General features: G+C 48.3%; 1 protein-coding gene across 1 annotated transcript in view; it reads left to right on the top strand.

The window, feature by feature from the left end:
* Nucleotides 1–8,822: 8,822 nt before the first annotated feature.
* The window catches only part of ASB5 (ankyrin repeat and SOCS box containing 5), a 39,078-nt gene continuing 27,719 nt past the window's right edge, over nucleotides 8,823–20,181 (top strand). The window contains exon 1 of the mRNA XM_084878361.1: nucleotides 8,823–9,333. Within this exon, the coding sequence (XP_084734487.1) occupies nucleotides 9,138–9,333 (196 nt within the window). The 5' untranslated portion in view covers nucleotides 8,823–9,137. The remainder of the gene's footprint in view (nucleotides 9,334–20,181) is intronic.

Here is a 20,181-nt window from a genome sequence, read left to right as displayed (position 1 = left end):
ACACACACACACCCCATGCACGAATTTCGTATACCAGGCCTCTAATAGTATATAAAAGCCAAGTGACCAGAACAACCAGAATTACCGGTTGCTGTAATGTGCACTGCCAACCACCCGATTGGGGCCCCAATCATCCCCCCTCCCAACCTCCTGTGGCCCCTCCTGGCCCGGCCCCTGATCTCCCCCCACACACACCCGATGGGGGACAGGGACGGCTAGCCAACCACCCACGGCCCCTCCTCCCCCTGGCCTGGCCCTGATCTGCCCCCAGGGGGCAGGCCAGCCAGACCCCACCTGTCACAAATTTGTGCACCAGGCCTCTGTGTAAGTATAAAGGATTAGGCAGAAATGAGGCTAGAAAGGCAATGTAAAGTCCTACTGAAGAAATGTCAGCCAAGGAGCCCAGACTTTATGTCACAGGAAATTACTATTCAAGAGAATCGGAGACCTCAGCTCCGGATGCTCAGAGACCTCGGCTCCGGGTGCTCAGAGACCTTGGCTCCGGGTGCTCAGAGGCCTCGGCTCCGGGTGCTCAGAGGCCTCGGCTCTGGATGCTGGGTTTGGGCCAAGGTGTCCTCACTGTCAGTGTGCGTGGGGAGGAAGTGGGAAGCCCCGCTCAGGTGACTGGAATATGTGAGGAAAACTGAAACCCTCGAGGCACGGATCCTGCTTCCTGTTCTCATGGTGCGTCATCCTGCAGAGTCAGTCATCACTGAGTCCGTGACACGAGGAGCAGGTGAACTGAGGGGCTTGTGACTTGGCGCAAGCTCCGTGACAGACGCCAGAAGGTGGCCTGGCTCTGGGCCCCGGTTTTACCATAAAGGCTGCGGCCAGGACCGCGGTGAGTCAGGCAGCTGTCAGCCGGAGACCGGACTGACCCCGGCCGCAGGCGCCTCTCTGCTTTGCCTGCTCATTCATGGAAGGCGGGCTCACTGTAAGCTGCCGCATTTAGCAGCTGCTGAATGTGGTCACTTCGCAGGGAAAGATCCTTCGTGGTTCTTGCCAGAAAGATCCCAAGCAGAAAGCAGGGAGCAGATCACGTGATCCTCCTCGGGAAGGAAAATGAAGACCAAGGAAGAGCAAACCATGTGTCAGCCTGCAGCCCCCACCTCTCCCTTTCCTCTTCACTGAGCCTCTGGGCATGGACAGGATACAGAGGGGGGATCCGCATTGCCTTGGGTTCGAAGAGTGAACTTGACATTCTCCTACTAGCCTAGGGTCTGTGTTTTTGAGAAAGGAATTACTGCTTCTGTGTGTAGCATCTGTTAAAAGTTACTTAAATATATTTATTACAGAATTCCTAGAATAAAATAGGTAGGTGATGGAGATGTAGAATGTTTCTGATGTTTACATTAATTCTAAGAGAACTAATTCTTGGCAAATTTTTTCTCTAAGGTCAGCTTTTCTAGCCACCTAACCTTGGCATGTTACATATTCCCTGGTAAACACTAGGAAGGTGTTCATTCTAAAATGGCATCTGGGCTGAAACCAGTTTGGCTCAGCGGTAGAGCATCAGTCTGCGGACTGAAAGGTCCCAGGTTCGATTCCGATCAAGGGCATGTACCTTGGTTGCGGGCACATCCCCGGTAGGGGGTGTGCAAGAGGCAGCTGGTCGATGTTTCTAACTCTCTATCTCTCTCCCTTCCTCTTTGTAAGAAAATCAATAAAATATTTTTTTTTAAATATATAAAAATAAAAAATAATAAAATAAAATGGCATCTGGTTTTGAAACTTTCAAATGTGGGTGATGGAGCCTGCTGAACCAAAGGCAGCGCGAAGGGAGGGCAGCCATAGTCTGTGGTCTTCAGCTGCCTCAGTTCAGAGCACAGAGCCTGGCTGGGTGTGGAAGAAAGCCCCTCACTCCCCACTTCCCACCCCCCAACGGGCCTGCATGCAACCTCAGTAAGTGACACTGTTACGCCCAGACTCCGTGACCCCCAGGGACCACCAGGGAGCGGAGTCTGATGCAATAAACAAAAGAGCCTCTTCCATGCTAGCATGGGCTCTGTCCCACTCATGCCGACAGGCAGCATGGCGGAAGAGAACGAATTTCGCCAAGCCCCTAACGGTGGTGATGTCACTGCTTCGGCTGACCCTGATTGGTTGGGTGAGGGGGTCCAGTTACACAAATTGGAGGATAACTCCACCCTGCTCCACAGTGGAGTCCGGAGTTTATCCTCACCCTGCCCTGCCCTCTCAACACCTCGGTGCGATTTGTTTTTCTTGTGGATCCTCATAATGCTGGAGGCAACTATCCTCTCCTTCCATTACATGGCTGGATGCCAGCAGCAAGAGTGTGTCCCCAGGGGGTACGGTCAAGCAGAATGGACTCGCTCTCTCCCCGGCTGCCCTTGTGGAGAGGGACTACTGCGATGATGACCGTCTCCGATGAAGTACGTCTCCGATGAAGTAGGTCTCCATGGTGTGCATTCCTCATCCACAGGAAAGACACCTCACAGGCCCCGAGGCATCCGCACCTGAGCTGGGGGCCAGCACGTTGTCTGGGGGTGTGACATCACAGCGTTTCCTCCACACCGGAAGCCACCACCAGGCACTCAGCGTGGCCTCTGCTGCCTGTTTCCATGGCACGGCTTTGGGAAAGGGAAGACACGCTAATTAAATAGGGTCTGCAGCCTCTGCCGAATGGAATAAGGCAAATTCGGTCGTTAATTCCCTTGTTTCAAGGCGCAGTGTGAACATTTCTGTTTTTATTTCACATCCCTAGGTGGCCCAAGCATGGAAGGCTCCAGGGTGGTCTAGCCAGCGGAGATGCTCATCTGCCTTCCTATTTTCCTCATGAGATTTTGCAAAATAAAAAGAATGAAGGTTATAACAGCACCGCAGAGAGCTACCCTCCTATGAAAACAACCAGCATAATGTTTCCCTTTTCATTGTGTCAGCCATCAGTTACCTTCTGCACACCAGCCAACAGCCTTCGTGTGCAGGCCCTGCATTCAAGTTCCCGTCAAGCCCCTGCGGGGGCTGGGCAGACGGCTGCCATTGCACCGAACACCAGCAAGCTCCCTGCTCTCAGTGCAGGCCTGTAGTTCAGAGGGTGTTTTTGTTTTGAAATAATAGGAATAAAAATGTCAGTTAGAGCCTTTAGATTTCTACCAGAAACTAAGGGATCACATTGTAGAAATATATGAAAAGGAAGTGGTCATTTCAATGGAGTGATTGTAGTTCCTCTACATAAAAATACTTATGCTAACCCTGGTCCCGTGATCCAAGAGGTTGCTGGTTCAATTCCCAGTCAGGGGACATGCCCAGGGAGTGGGTTTGATCTCCAGTGTTGGGGGTGGGAGGAGGTAGGAGGCAGCTGACCAATGTTCCTCTCTCTCTCATTGATGTTTCTCTCTCTCCCTCTCTCTCTAAAAGCAAATAAAATTATTTTAAAAAATAGGCTAAGATTTATCAGCTGGAAAGCACTGTGTCCCGTTGACATTTTCAGTCCAATGACTTGGGTCTGCACTGTAGCTGAGGCAATGCAGGTGCGCCCTGTAACCTCTGCAAGTGAGATGCTCTCTTCTCTGAGGACTTAAAGACGAATACAGCTACATTGGAAAGTCATTATCACATTCAGCATCTGAAGGACATGAAATGATGCTTCTGAAGCATACACACAATAATGCCAACCTATGTAGTACAGTACCTGGGATGCTAACAGAAGGTGGGTGGGTGCTGTGGGCAGAGAATGGTTGGGAGCCCAGGGCAGCCCAGGAACCCCCTCTAACACCCATGTGGTGGAGAGGAGCGGAGCCAACACTTAGGAGAGTGACAGGAGGAGGCAGCCAAGGAACCTTTCCATTTGGGAGTAACTTTTAGGGTCACCCTTCACACTGCTGTTATGGTTGCCAGATGGGGTCTGGGCCCGGAGCAGGTCTGTCTTGGGCTGGCCAGCGGTGTGTGGGTTCGTGACCCTGTGCAGGAAAGATTTCGCAGCACACGCTTTGAGAGTATGGTTATTACAGCTGGGGACAGTGAACCGAAGGAAGGGCTGAAGGTAGAAGAAGCAACAGGAGAGAGAAGGTCAGAGAAAAGGAGGGCCTTGGAGACAGGTTCAGGGGTGAGCCCTGGATAAGTTCTGCTGCTGGCTGCTCCCCTGGTGGCAAATCTAGTAGGGGCCCTTCGAGTTTAGGAGAAAGAGAGCAGAGAGATACAAGGTGTGGGTGTACTCCAGCGAGAGCGCATGTGGGACCTTTGTCTGGAGACTTTTTGTCTTCCTTTGACTGGTGGGGATCTAAAGGAGGTCTCAGGGCAAAGTCGTACCAGAATAGTCATTAGCATCCTAGATGTGTTCTTCAGGATGCTGATTCATCCAAATGTGCATACAGAGGGGCCAGGGGTTATTTTCCCATTAGTTTCGTTTTTAAAGAATATCATCAAGAACCTCAGGGAAGAGGGACTAGCACCAAAGCCTTCCTGCCCTGGCCTGTCTGCAATGTGCACTAACTGTCCGTTCTCAGTGTCCTGGTTGAGGAAGACCAAACCTTGTGATTCATTAGCTGGCTGTAAGTTGTTCCAACTGTGTGGCCTTGTTTAATTATTTTTTTTCTGTTCCCCTTATGCCACTTATCAGGGAATTTTTCTATCTTCTTGCTATCTTGTCTCACCCACTCCATCATCTTATTAGAATACTTAGTTGAAAGTTACCCGGGAACTACTCCAACCAGATCTAATGTTCTATTTTTCATCCTCATTCTTCTTCTTTTTTTTTTTTTCCTGATTAACTGGATTTTTTTTTTGTTTGTTTGTTTTTATTAAATTATTATCTGTGTACATATTTTACCATTGCCCCCCCTCCCATACATACCCACCCTCCCCACATTCTTCTTCTTCTTACTCAATCATTTGATCCTGGTTTGAACACTCATTGTTATTAATGTACTAACTCTTGACCACCCTGTATTTTGACGCCTCTGTCTCCTTCCTGTCTGTTGTTTCTGTGGGAGTCAGTCACCAACTCTTTGCTTTGAAGAATCCAAAAGTATTAGCCGAGTCACTGCCCATCCCCTTTCCTTTTTGTCTATTTCTGGAGCACACACAAGATTCCATCTCACCAAATCATCACGTATAGCCTGCCCTATGACTTTAGATACTCATTTAGGTACCCAATTAATACAGTCTCAGGCTGATCCCTGAGAGAGAGAGAGAGAGAGAGAGAGAGAGAGAGAGAGAGAGAGAGAGAGAGAAAGAGAGAGAGGGAGAGAAAGAGAGAGAGGGAGAGGGAGAGAGAGGGAGAAGGGGGGATGGGAATCTGGGTAGCTGTCTCAATGCATGTGCTCCTTCACATTGTAAGTGCTTACAAGTAGAAAGGATGAGCAGTGATTTGAGCATGTATTTCAGAGCCAGAACTGTGTTCGAATAATGCACTTGCTCATAGGAACTCTGTCACGAAAGCTGCCTAAAGCCAACTTCTTCATCTTTAAAATTAGACAATGATACTCACCCCTCTAGACAGAGCTGGCAATTAAGATTTATGTGAAAGGAGCAGCATACAAGTACAGGAGACTCAACCCTGATTTCTCCCTGTGCTTGTAACCTCCCTCCCATCACCCATTTCAGTGACACAATAGTCGAGCTCCATTGACTGATTGACTAATTGGCAGATTAGAACAGTTGGAATAGTCTGGCTAATCAACCAAATCCCTCCACCATATCCACTCAATAATGTAAAGTTTTATCTCAATAAATCACTTTTATCTCAATAAATTACTAACCAAGATTTTATTTATTTTGTTTTTTAAAATATATTTTATTGATTTTTTACAGAGAGGAAGGGAGAGAGATAGAGAGGTAGAAACGTCGATGAGAGAGAAACATCGGCCAGCTGCCTCTTGCACACCCCCTACCGGGGATGTGCCCGCAACCAACGTACATGCCCCTGATCAGAATCGAACCTGGGACCTTTCAGTCTGCAGACTGACGCTCTACCACTGAGCCAAACTGGTTTCGGCAAGATTTTATTTTTTAAGAAATGCTAATGTAGGGAAGAGAGGGGCACAATATGTTTCAGGTGACTCTGACATATTAATTGTGGGGACCCCTTTCATGTCCTTGGTTCATGGTTCAGGGTTCCAGTTCAGGGTTCGGGTTTTGGAGAAGGCCGCACACAACTGAAAAGAAACTAGGAAAGCATTAATTTGGGAGATGGGGGCCAGGCGGAAGCCCAAGAGAGGACTTCTCCTCGCTCTGGCTTTGCCATCCCTATTATTAAGATTATGGGATACACCCACATCCCTCAGACAGGAAACTCCAATAATAGCCAATCATATGACTAACAGGTGGAGGCTGCTTCATCTACCAATGTCTCAACCAAACAGTGAGTGATTAGCCCTGACATTTCAGAGCAATCAAGGTTCACCAGCCTTCGGGATTCCCCATCCACACCTCTCCACAAATAAAACAAGATCGGCTTCCGGAAATTAATAAAGTCATTTGGGAGGGTCTATAATGTGACAATCACAGCATCTAGTTTATACCTGATGAGCTTGCTTCCTGTGGTTTTATTTAGTTTTTGTTTGTATTGATTAATAGAATTAGAGATGGTAAAAGTTGCTGAAGGAGCATGTAAAACACAGAAATGCAGGCATCTTGACCTAATATCCTAAATATCACAGTCTTTTTTTAGTACATTTTATTGATTTTTTTACAGAGAGGAAGGGAGAGAGATAGTTAGAAACATCGATGAGAGAGTCATCAATCAGCTGCGTCCTGCATACCCCCTACTGGGCACGTGCCTGCAACCAAGGTACATGCCCTTGAATCGAACCTGGGACCCTTCAGTCCGCAAGCCGACGCTCTATCCACTGAGCAAAAAACGGTTTCGGCTAAATATCACCATCTTTTGTTCCTAGTAGTGAAGCTATGGGGACTTAAAGGAGACGCCCAAGGCCAGCAGCCTACTGAAGTAAAAGTGTCCCCAGCCCCTAAGAGTCCCAGCCCCCAGGGGCTGATGTGGGGACAGTGATAATCGCACTTCTGATAAAGGGGACCACGTGAAACCCTAGACGTGACTGAGGCAGGATTTGTTGGTAATCCTGGGGTGCCTCAGTGGAAGTTGGCACCGTGACTCAATGGCCAGCTGTCCCGCCCAGGGCTCCCAGGCGCCTGTGGTCCCCCTCACCACGCCCAGGGGGCCTAATGGGAGGTGCCGGCCACGCAGCTGTTTCCCTGGCGGGACCTCACCGCCGCTGCCAGGGGAGCATTTCGTTCCTTTGTCTTCAGTGCTTTGAAGTCAGTGGCACTGGGCCCAGGGAATGGCCGCTGAGCCTAGCTCTCTGCCTGTGAAATAAGACCTTTGCAGAAAGAGCTCAGCGATTTCTTTCTAACCCATTGGCCTGCCTTATCGCTCTGGATGCCACTCCTTCGTCTCGGGAATGTTCCATGGGAGTCAGATGAGAGACGCAGCCTAAGAGGCAAATACCAAGGCGGGGAAGCAGCCACACTGGCCACCGTGACTGGTCACCGCTGCCGTCTACCTTCCTTGATCCCAAGAAGGCCCTCTGCTTTGGTCTTGACTGTTTTATTATCTGCCACTCTGTTTTGATTTCTTAAATTGTGTTTGTTTGTTTTTTTAGAGAGAGGAAGGGAGAAAGAGAAAGAGAGAGAGAGAGAGAGAGAGAGAGAGAGAGAGAGAGAGAGAGAAACATCTATTAATATATGTTGTTCCACTGACTGATGCATTCATTGGTTGCTTCTTGCATGTGCCCTGACTAGATATCAAACCCACAACCTTGGTGTATAGGGATGGTGCTGTAGCCCACTGAGCTACCCAGCCAGGGTGGCTTATTTGTTATTCTGGAGCTTCTCGGAAGAATTGGGAAAATAGTTCAATTAACAGGCCCCGAACTTGGTCATATAAATGCACGCGCATTAACGCCCTGTACGATAGCCATCTTTATACTTTGTCATATTATTTTTGGCTTATGTACAAAAAGATTGCCATGCTACCTTACTGTCCTTAATAACTTACTCTATTTCTCTTTTTAAAATATAGCTTGTCTACGGATTCCCTGGTAGTTGCATTTCATTCCTAAAAATACATCAAATTAGGGATTACAAAAATCACAGGCTTAAAGAGGATAGTGTTTTGCTTGGTGTTGGACAGTTCAGATCAAACACCTGTTTCGTGGTAATTCTTTGGAGCCTTCACCTACTGGAGGAGGCGGGGGGGCGGGGGGAGCTGCTCCTCCAGGCGCACCCCACACCCTGTCCTCACCTGGATGGGTCTGATGTCTCATCTGTCTCCATCTCTAGACCCTGAGATCCTGTGGCAAGGATATATTTTTCTTTGTCTCCCCAGCATTCAGGGAAATGTTTGACACATAGTAGGTGCTTTAAAAAGCTTTCACTGAATGAAAACTAAAGTTACTTTTCTATAGCTTTCCAGTCAATCCATGTATAATTTTTTTTTTTTTTTTCTGACATCAGTCCAAGCTGCATCACGGGCTAATAGGATGAGTCCTCGTTGAGATCATGGAGCTGCGGGCTGCCCGAGGACTGAGCTCAGGATCTGCAAATAGGACCATGCTCAAGGCTTGACTGACGGACTCAGTTTCACCAGCTATTCCGAATGTCACGCGCGGGAACCCCAGTGCACAAAGCCTTCAGAGTGCTCATACTAAACAATAAAAATTTAAAAAGGCAACAATGTGTATGTGGATCTCAAAGCCCGGATTTGGGAATCCGGATCGGAGAGACATGACGTGTGCTTATTTCCAGGATGGAAAGTCAGGAGTCTGAGCCGGGCCCGCCTTGCAGGGCCCCCTGGAACCGGTCCGGCCAATGGGCTGGTGGACGGTATAAATAGGCGTGGACGGTATAAATAGCCCGGAGCCCTGGCCCCGGGACTGCTGCCGGCCCAGCTGTCTCTCCGGACAGGACTGCGGCCAGCAGCCAGCACCTAGCAGCCAGAAAGCCAGCGGCCAGCACCCAGCACCCAGCAGCCGGGCAGCCAGCGGCCAGTAGCCAGCGGCTAGCACCCAGCAGCCAGCACCCAGCAGCCTGCACCCAGCAGCCAGCACCCAGTAGCCAGCACCCAGCAGCCAGCAGCCGGGCAGCCAGCACCCAGCACCCAACGGCCAGTGGCCGGGCACCGGCACTTGAGCGGCCCGCTGCCCACATTCCCAGCGGCCATGTCGGTGCTGGAGGAGGGCCGGCCCTTTGCCCAGCAGCTGTCCAACGTCTACTTCACGATCCTGTCCCTCTTCTGCTTCAAGCTTTTCGTGAAGATCAGCCTGGCCATTCTCAGTCACTTCTACATCGTCAAAGGCAACCGCAAGGAGGCGGCCCGCATCGCAGCCGAGTTCTATGGCGCCGCCCCAGGCCCAGGTAGGTGCCCTCTCTCCGGTCCGCGGAGTCCCACCCCAGCAGCATCTTCCTCTCCTGGTCCCTCTGGAGGGATGTCATACACTTCTTGTTGTGGAAAATGTTTGCTATGGAACTGAGTTAGTAAAAGGAAGGCATCTTTGCAAACCAGATGGAGGGGAACCTACTTTTCAACACACGTTGTTCTGGCAGAGGCGGCTCTGTTGGGTGGAGCGGTACCGCATACATCAACTAACCATACACTGACCTGTGCATACCTATTTTAAATCTTTAAAATCAGAGTTTTACAGGCTCTGGTTCCCCCGAATGGTCCGTTAACGGAGAGCCAAAGTTTTATGATTTTTGTTCAAAGCTTTAGGCCTAGGGGAAGTCTGTGTTCAGAAGAGGAGATTTTGAGAGCTGATGTGTTTGCCACCACTTCCATTTTCCCGAGATGAAGCACGCGGTTATAGGATAAGGCGTATCAGCAGGAAGGGTGGTATGGTGTTCCTGGTGGCTTGTTGTTGTTTTGCTCCATTCGTAAGAAAGGGATGATGAGAGGATAGGAACATGAGTTAACAAGTGTGTGTGTGTGTGTGTGTGTGTGTGTGTGTGTGTGTAGCCAAGTACAGCCCCCACGCCGCCCAGAAGAAATGGAAGTGTGAGACCACATGAGACACAATGGTTTGGATCATAGACTTTAAAGGCTGTAAAACCACTTATGTTCTACCAGTCTGATACTCTGTGCAATCAAATCCGTTCTTGGGGCAGGTTTCATGGTGACATTTTAAGTTCTGATGGTAAGTCTTTTGGTTAATTTCTGGTTGTGAAAATCGTCAGGCAAGCACACACAGATTTTAGATCGCCAGATATCTCTACCATAACTGACATGTTCAGAATTGAAATGTCCTACCACACAACTATAGAAGGCAACTTTTTCCCTAGAACACTTAGAGTGGAGACCTTGACCTCTTAAAAATCTGATTGCTTCAGTTTCTCATTTTGTGAAAATGGTTCATTTTAACTCAGGTTACCCTGTGTGTACATGGAAAGTTGAGTAAAGGTCGGAAATCTGTTTTTGGTGTGTGAGGTAGATCACGAGTATATCTTTCCTAAGGAAATGTTTTCTTACGCAAAGCAAGGGCTTTATGAGCTCATTAGAAGTGGGCGGGACCTAATTGCCAGGGTGCAACTCCCAGGAGGAGAGGAAGGTGGGCCCCGGAGCCAGGAGGCAGCATTTGACCTGCGCCCACAGCCGGCTTCAGAGCAGGTGGAGCTGTGGAAATGTGGCAGACCGAACATCTTGTTTAAAAACTCACTGGTAGACTGAACATCTTGTTTAAAAACATCAAACACGAAGACTAGATTTTTAAACAAAACTGCATTTCTAGATACAGGACTAAATAGATGATGTGATCACAGGTCCCAGCATAGCAGCCTACAGCTCATTACCATGATTCCTAATCAAATCTTGTCTACAAATTATGAGAATTGCCATATGTAAAAGCTTAAAATATAGGCTAAAATGCTATAATTGTGTGTGTGTGTGCGTGTATGTGTGTGTGTGAATTGTGTGAATTGACAAGGGTTTTAGAAGAAGCTATGGAAGCTCATTTTTGCACATATTTTTGTGCAAATAAAAAGCAACCATCAGCTTCTCTTCAGCCTGGTCCCAGTGTGATTAAGCTGGTGTGACAGGCATAATCAAAATGGCCCCCTGCTTTTTACGAGTCTGTGTTAAGATGTATGAGAACTCTAGGATTATTTCCCAAAAAGGGGAGGAAGGAAATTAACACTCACTAATAGAAAACCCTTTTCCTAGGAATAAGTAAGTTGTTAACAATTTTTATTTTGTGTTGTTTTTTAGTGGTAGATCTTTTTAACAACATTCTGCCTTCTAATATCTTGCATTAATCTATATATTAAGTAATGGAATATATTGTTAATTTTATTCGGTTTAAGCATAATTAGTCTCCTTTTTTAAAAAAAAACAAAAAACTTTTTGTATTAGAAGGATAATCAGATACCTAGCAAGCACTTTATTGATCTCCTACATCTAAGCATTCATTCTTTCTTGCCCAGGAAATTATTATTTTCTTCATCATAAGGTAGCTTGTTCTTTTATTTACTACAAATAAGCTATTTTTATATCGATTATATTTTTATGATTAACTAATCAGGCTCAATTATCTTTGTTTAATCTGGCAATTGGCTCCTTCCTTGGAGAGATTGTCACCTTTACTCCACGTTGAATTAGGTTTCCTCTTCCTCCTTTCAAGACTCAGCCAGATGGCTCCCCAACATTTCTGATGTGGGGGTGCCAAATTCCGTGAAATAGGAGCTCGTGTGTGTGTTTCCACATCCTTCATAATCAGAGAAGACCCTGCTGACAGCCCTCTGGATGTCCTCCCCATGAGCAGTGTGCTCAGTAGGAAATGAAATAGCCTGTGTCTCAGACTCACCCGAATCAGCCCTCTGTGCTCCTCAGATGTCAGGTGGTCCTAACACGCTTTCCCAACAGGCCTGAGACCCAGGGGTGATTACCCAGCGAGAGTGAAAATGCAGCACAGCTCAATGGTAGCTAATGTGGCTTAAGGCCTTCTAGCCCCCGTTGTTATTCTGATAAAACTAAAATCTGCCTTTTCATCTTCTGTCCCAATGACTTTTCTCCACACCACATCAAGTAGAAGGGACCTCCTTGCCATACACTTTGTTATGTAACTACCGCCTGAATTGCTCTTGCTGTTTAAGGTCTTGGTGGCAATTGCTATGTACCAGAAGTCTAGTCCATTTTTATAGCTAGCCCTGGACTTTGAGACTGACTGTGAGACTAACAGTAGTAGAAACAGAGCAAATGAGGCTGCGGGGAGTACACCGATTTTCCGAAGTCACTCCAAGGTCTCCAGAGAAGCCACGAGCTGCTGATATTCCAAGAACACCGCGGGAGTTAGCTGGCTCCTCTGCTCAGTTAAGGGCAATATTTTCAAGTTCTGTCTTAGGCTCTGAAGGAAATTCAGTAGATTTACCCACAAGGCCCCGTTCTAAGCACTTGTTTGTTGAGCTCCCCTGATAACAAGGAACTAAAGAAACAGAATACAACAAAGACAAAAGGTACCATTCCCACCTAATTGAGGAAATAGTATATCAGCATATAATAATGACTTTCCAGGTACACTCTTACCAAGGAATCTGGCGAATGGGAAGACAAGTCTCAAGTCAGGACTTTCGGAGATATTCATGGTGAGGCAGACCTTGAGTTGACAGAGGGAGGAGCTGAAGCGTGCATTTAAGCCTAGACTATGAAGAGGCATTGGATTTGACTGCAGTAGAAGGTTTATGAAGCATAAAACGATGTTAATAACTTGGGCACAGATATGGAAAGAATTTGAATGGCAGGCTAAGCAATTTGAACTTAACTTTGAAAGCCATAGGAGTCATTGAGAGTTTCTGGCGTGTGTGTGTGTGTGTGTGTGTGTGTGTGTGTACACGCGCGCAGGAGGTGGGGAGAGTTGGTGAATGGAAAAACACATGCATAAAATCCTAATTTAAGATAGATTTATATATCCGTGATCTTTGGAGTTGGGCAATGGGACAGGCTTGAGATAGGTAGCTGAGGAGCTCCCTGCCATTAAGAGATGAGGCTTGTTTGTTGGTGTTGGCAGTGATAGAAAAGAATGACAAGAAATACAAATTAAAGAAAGGAGAAAGGAAGAATGGATGAACCTGACGATTCCTTAACCTATCTAAAGAAAAATATGTCAGTCACAGGATTCACTGATACACAGGCAGATCTGCAGTTCCCAGCCACCCCAGGGAGGTGGGTCCTTGGCTGCTTAGCCACCTCCTCTCTGGTGAGAAAGATCAGGGTAAATCAACTAGAATCTGAACTCTGTTCTTGCATTTGATTTTTTTAATGTATTTTCCCTCTGTCCCACCTTTTCATCACCAAGCCACCTCTGATTATTACTTGACTCTCCCTCCAGACCTGTCCGCAGAAGGAGAATGTGCTGGTTTGACCCAGCACTTCATCAGCCCAGCCGACACTAGCGGTCCTTGTTGTAAATTCATGTACTTGCGTCTTGGTATTGGTCCGTAGTGTTTGTGCTCTGTGAGTTGTAAGCGCACCTCTGAGATGTGAATTTGCTCCAGCTTCGCTGCCAGATCAGGTTTCTAAGCCTGTGAGGCCATGGACACATCCGAGACTGTGGAAAACTCATCAAGGCACTGTCTCTGCGAGGCTGCTTGAAAGACAATCTCATGACTCCCAAGCTCTCCAGCCCTCTTCCCATCCCTGAGACTTTCTGTGGAATACAGGAGAGACGGGGCATCATCGCACGGGATATCCCTGTTTGTGATCTGATAACTTTGGACCTAGGGTTTCCAGGAAGCATGCAGTGCTTTTCTCGACCTGTCTATTGCTGATAACTGGAAACTAGCTACTGTGTAAGCGTGTCACCAAAGTCAAAGGGCATGTCATTTGGAGAACAGTGTGAACTGGATGGGAAAAGCAACTGGAATCTTACCTAATCATAGACACACATGTAAATTGACCGTACCTCTGCTACACCCACAGCCAATCAGATTGACCATGCAAATTAACCCAACAAAGATGGCGGGTTAATTTGCATATGTAGGCATGGAGGGTCAGAAGGGTATGCCTGCTATGAGGGGGAGGAGGGATGGCAGAGGGAGCTATAGGAGCGGTACTTCAGACAGAAGTGAAGACATGCTGGCTCCCCGGGTGGCTGAGAGTGAAGCCAGGGGAAGGAAGGCCTATTCTTGCACAAATATCGTGCAACGGGTCTCTAGTTTTATATAATGTCATGTCATTTTTCCTCTATCAGTAAAGTCCATCCCAGGTCTTAAAGCTACGCCAGGGATTTAACTTGACAGCAGATGCCAGAGACGCACATGGGTATTTCTCACACCTGCTTCCCAGGAACTCCATTCAGGTGGTGTTCGGTGGTGCTGTGTGGATTAGCTATGAGGTTAGTTATGTTAGAAACATTTCTCAGAACCTTAGCAGCGAGCTATTTCAAGAGGCAAATCTGTAGGATGGCTCTTTTCCTGGTGTTCATTATAGAAAGGTATGAAAAAGTGAGAGCTTGGGGCACATGTTCTACACTTAGGTGGAACACTGCCTAAAATAGCTTGGATCAATAGAACGGCTCTTCTATGACAAAAGCCTAACATTATAATCAAAAGTGCTAAAAAAATGTTTTAAAGAGATTTTCATTTTACCCAAGCTCGACTAATGTTCAGGTATGCCAGGCCACTTTTGGGGAGGAAACTGTTATTATCGCATGAGTGTAACGTGGAATCTGGGGGCAAAGGCTGTCATTTCCATGCATTAATATCTTTCTTCTTCCTCCGTATTTGGAGAATTGCATTATTTTGTGGAATTAAGGGACTTGGCATAGTTGATGATAGTTGAGAAGGGATCCATATTCCTGGGAATAACCTTCTCATGCCTTTTGTTCTTCTCTTTCTTTTTTTTCTTTTTAATATATTTTATTGATTTTGTACAGAGAGGAAGGGAGAGAGATAGAGAGCTAGAAACATCGATGAGAGAGAGTCATCGATCAGCTGCCTCTTGCACACCCCCTACTAGGGATATGCCCGCAACCAAGGTACATGCCCTTGACCGGAATCGAACCCGGGACCCTTCAGTCCCCAAGCCGACGCTCTATCCATTGAGCCAAACTGGTCCCGGCTGTTCTTCTCTTTCTTCCTTTGGTCATTCAATTATTTGTTCATTTAGTACAGCGTTTTCTTGTGTATCTTTTATGTCAAAGGCACTGTGTGTTGGGCATTAGGGATAAAATATACAAACATACCCCTGACTCTCTTCTACAGGCGCGTATAGTTTAGTGGGAGAGACAGACAGATAACCAAGTCATTTAAAAGCATCCTAAGAGCTATTGTGCATGGGTAAGGAGGGGGCTGTGGGAGCACAGAGGAGAAAGGATAGATAAGAATGCTTCTGCCTGGGATGTGGCTCTTACATAAAGGCTGTGCCAACAACAAGCATGCTCTCTCCCATAAGCACGCACTGTCCTTAGTCCCAGTGCTCCCCAACTCCCCATTCTCACTCCTGTGTACCTTCACCTCCCAGCCTACTGGCACTATTATTTCTAACTCACATCTCCTGCCTAAATCTTTACTGAAAGCCTCAGAGAATTATTGTTAAAAGAATTTATTTTGGGAAAAGAACAGGTATGGCCATTGCTTTTCCACTAAGCTTTTTGAAACTTAAAAGCATTTCAGTGATATTTTTCAGAATGAATTTTGTATATATTGATAGATGCCCTTGTTATACTCAACTCTGAAATTTTTATATAATGACAGTTAAAGAATGAAAACTAAGTCTCAGTTTTCTGCTTTTCAATGTACTATCTCTTTAAGAAATGGTTAATTATTAAAGTAAGCAATTTTTTCTTATTAATGGACCTAACTGAGAGTTTTATATTTAATTCAATTCAATAAATACTTGCTTACTCTATTCCTGGCACAATATCATGTGACACATGTTCATAGTTAGGTGCCTGTGGATCTGTATGTATGTGGCTGTGCATATATATATATATATATATATATATATATATATATATATATTTTTTTTTTTTTTTTTTTTTACTTTTTTACAACATATGACTTGCTGTTTGAGAAAAAGAAGACTTAGGTGAGTGAAGCTAAACCCTGTATATGTCAAACACCCCAACAGCAAGCAAGTAGAGATTTGTAAGGTGCTAGGTAAGCAGTTTAGTTCTGCAATGAATGTTCCCTAAAGAAATCCATCGAGAGCATCAGGAACTTCATGGAGAAGGCGGAACTTACAGTTAAACTTCTAAGACAGATCCTATCTGGTTCCGCACAAGTGAAGATGAAACCAAGCTGAATGTAAAGAAAAAGAGGAAGTGAGGGACATGGAACTAAACTAGCCGGACTTATCTGTGATGAAGATGGAAGATAAACCTTGGATAAGGAAGCATAGTCTGGTGGTTGGTGTTAACATGAAAAATAAGCGCACATCCTCTCACAGTACACACCCAAAAGGAATAGTCCTAGTAAGAGCTTTCTCATGCCTCTCCAGGATTTAACCTACAAAGAAGGGTCATTAGCTAATGATGACCACCGTAAGCACCTTACCGAAGCCTAGGTGTAACCCCCTGGACCACGGCTTGGGGGAGACAGAATGCCTACGTGACAAGGACCCCACAGTGCACACTCAGAGGGGCTCTGTGGCCGTTCCATGCTCTCAGTCTTAGAACATTCCACTCATTTCCTGGCCCGAGGAGGGAGGAAAGCTTAGCTCCGTGACAGACAAACCGTGTCCTTGAAAGCTGGTGGAGTATTTGGAATGCCTCTTCTTCCGGAAACACCTCAGAAAGTTTGGGAAGGAAGAAAGGGAGGAGGAAAGAGAGAGAGGGAGGGAGGGAAGAGGGAGGAAAGAAGACTTGCTAAGGGCTATGTGGACGACCTTTGGCTTTCTTCTTTACCAGCTGCACAAAAACAAATCATCCATTCTCTCCAGCCTGCTCTCAGCAGGGCTACCCAGCAGGCCATGGGCTCTCAGACTGAAAATGCCCCAAAAATGCCGATCCCAGGAGGAGGCTGACGGAACTCAGACATGGACTCCCAGGGACTGTGACTGAACAGGTGCACTCTGAGGAGTTGAGGATAAACATAGTAGAAACTCTCATCATTCTCCATTGGTTACTGTGGGGCAGGCTTTAAAAACTGGCCCTCTGAGTAGATTTAGGAGTTTTCTAGAAGGGCCTGGGGACCAAGAGGCTGGGTGCCGGGAGGGGACAGGTTTCCTGGGCGCCCCTCCCCCTCTAACAGAACAGCTCGGCTTGGATGGGTCTCCTGAAGCTGGGCTTTAGAGGAATTTTTAAAAATATATTTTATTGATTTTTACAGAGAGGAAGGGAGAGAGATAGAGAGCTAGAAACGTCGATGAGAGAGAAACATCGACCAGCTGCTCACATGTGTCAAACACAAGGCCTGCGGGCCAAATCCAGCCCGCCAGGCCTTGCAATGTGGCCCGCACCGCGCTGTCATCACTGCACTCCGCTGTCAGTTTATGACATTGTCAGTTTATGACTGTTCAGTAAACCATTCGGCCCGCGATTTAGGCTGGATTTTAGATTTTGGCCCCTTCTCTGAGTTCGACACCCCTAAGCTGCCTCTTGCACACCCCCTACCAGGGATGTGCCTGCAACCAATGTACATGCCCCTGACCGGAATCGAACCCGGAAACCTTCAGTCCGCAGACTAACGCTCTACCACTGAGCCAAACCAGTTTCGGCTAGGAGGAATTTTTCTATAAAATGAGGTTTTAAACAAAACTGTCCAGTTTATGTCAGAGGTAGCGTAAGTTACACGCATCTTTCCAGAATTTGACCCCTATGAAATGAGTCACAACTCAGTATCCTTTCAGCGCTCCTTCCGGAGGGTCAGGGGTACACGTGAGAGGCCCGGACGCTTCCTTCTCCCCCTTTCTCCCCGGCAGCTCGGTCCCTGTCACCGCTGCCCCCTGAGTGGACAGAACGGGGAACGCAGGCCCTCTCCGGAGGCGGCGGTCCCCCTGCGGGCAGGCTACAAACTAGCTGAAAGGTGAAACCCAACGCCATCCACGTCTTAAATAGAAGCGCTGGCTCCTCCGTCGCCAAGTGCGCAGCTTGGTTTAGATGAGGACGGAGGCCCAGACCACTCAGTGGAGGCCGGTGGGTGGGACACCTGCCCTCGGCCATCAGGACCTGGCCCTTCCCGCTGGCCGGCTGAGTCAGGGAGGCAGCTGCACTGGCTAATGGAAGCCTTCCCCCTCCCCCTCCTCCTCCTCCTCCTCCTCCTCCTCCTCCTCCTCTCCCTCCTCCTCCCCCTTCCCCTCCCCTTCCCCCTCCCCCTTCTCCTCCTCCTCCTCCTCCTCCTCCTCTCGCTCCTCCTCTTCCTGCTCTTCCTCCTCCCCCTCCCCCTCCTCCTCCTCCTCCTCCTCCCCCTCCTCCTCCTCCTGCTCCTCCTCCTCCCCCTCCACCTCCCCCTCCTCCTCCCCCTCCCCCTCCTCCTCCTCCTCCTCCTCCTCCTGCTCCTCCCCCCCCTCCCCCTCCTCCTCCTCCTCCCCCTCCCCCTCCTCCTCTTCCTGCTCCTCCTCCTCCCCCTCCCCCTCCCCTCCTCCTCCTCCCCCTCATCCTCCTCCTCTCCCTCCTCCTCCCCCTCCTCCTCTTCCTCCTCCTCCTCCCCCTCCCCCTTCCCCTCCTCCTCCTCCTCCTCCACTTCTGCAGAGGCCTCCCTGGGAGAGCAGTGCGATGGGGACGGTGGGCGATGCCTCAGCACTGTCCGCCTGGCCACAGCAAGCACATTGTGATTAGAGATACTCGAGTTCCGTTTCCGGACTTCCCCTCTGTCGCTGGAGAGATGATCGGTCCTGTCACCCATCCGGGAGAGTAGCAGGTGGCTTTTAGAATGAAACGACCCACATACAAATTTCAGAATGCGGGAGCTTTGTGATCTATTTCCTGCCTGAGCCACAGTCCAGAATGGAGACTTAGGAAAAGGAAGAAGGCCAGTTCCCTTTGAGTTCCAGTGCCCAGCATCGCAGACCCACTGAGTCTGAGAAAGAAGGACCACTTCCCCATAGTGACCCCCCACCCCCGCCCCAGCCCCCCAGAACTGAGAAGCCAAGGGGATCAACGAAAATGTTGGTGAGCATCTCTCCCTGCAGCCACGATGCAATAGCCCACCTGGCAAAACCAGGGCAGGAGCGAGGCTGTGGCTCCTTGTCGGTCATGACTCAGATCCACAGAACAAGCGTGGCTGGGGTGGAGAGCCATGTGCTATACACTGCGTGCCAAAGCAACACTCGCACACCTTGCCTTGGGCATTGAAGAACCTCAGCAATCATAAGAGACCTCAAATTAGTGGGAAACAGCGTGTTAAAATCACCTTGCAGACAACATGGTGGGTTAGCCACCTGATGTTTTTCTGCGATGGCTCTAGACTTTCTAGCCGTGCCTGGGATTGTAGGAGAGCTGTTCAAGGTCTGTCGCCCTCAGTGTCCTCACCTGTAAAATGGGGATAGTGATGTTATTGCAAAGGGTCCTTGCCAAGTTTAAATGAGATACAATTTATGGCCTAAACCATGTGCCCCTGTGTCTGGCAGGTAACTAACACGCCACACATGTGATATTGCCCTTTAAACATGTTCAAAACCAGGGCGAGAACGCCCGGTGCAGTCACAGAGCAGCACAGTGAGGGAGGACGGTGGAAGTAGAACCAGTACCTGAGCGCAGGCCGGCAGTGGGACCGGCTGTTAGCAGGCGGCACTCTGCCGGCTCAGGGAGCTCTTCAGGGAGATGTTTTCGGGGCTCGAGTGGCTGCTTTTACGTTTATGTCGATTGAAGAAGGAACTGAAGCTCAGGGAGGCGAGGAAGCTGTCAGCGTGTTCAGTCAGTGACGGGAAGAAGCAGAGCTTTAACCAGCAGCCCTGCCCCCCAGTCCCTCTTCCAGGTGGGGACCTGTTGTCTGCCAAGGGCCATTGGATATTGATATCATCATCCGCTTCACTAATTCACTTAATATAAAGGTACTAGAGGCCTGGTGCATGAAATTCGTGCAGGGGAGGGGTCCCCTCAGCCCAGCCTGGACCCTCTCCAATCCAGGACACCTCGGTGGGTTGCCCCTCACTGCCTCTCCCCCACCACCACCATCGCCAGCCTGGTCACTCCTCATTGCCCACCCCCTGTCAGCCTGGTCACTCTTCACTGCCCCCCTCTGCTGGCCTGGTCACCCCATGCAGCCTGCTGGTCAGTCGTTTGGTCGTCCCTCGCCAAACCCCCCTGCCGGCCTGATCCTCCCACACAGCCTGCTGTT

The sequence above is a fragment of the Pipistrellus hanaki genome (assembly GCF_964339955.1).
Source record: "Pipistrellus hanaki genome assembly, chromosome: 3".
NCBI classification, from domain to species: domain Eukaryota; kingdom Metazoa; phylum Chordata; class Mammalia; order Chiroptera; family Vespertilionidae; genus Pipistrellus; species Pipistrellus hanaki.
The sequence above is the reverse complement of the archived record's forward strand: the minus strand, read 5'-3'. Positions and strand labels throughout refer to the sequence as shown.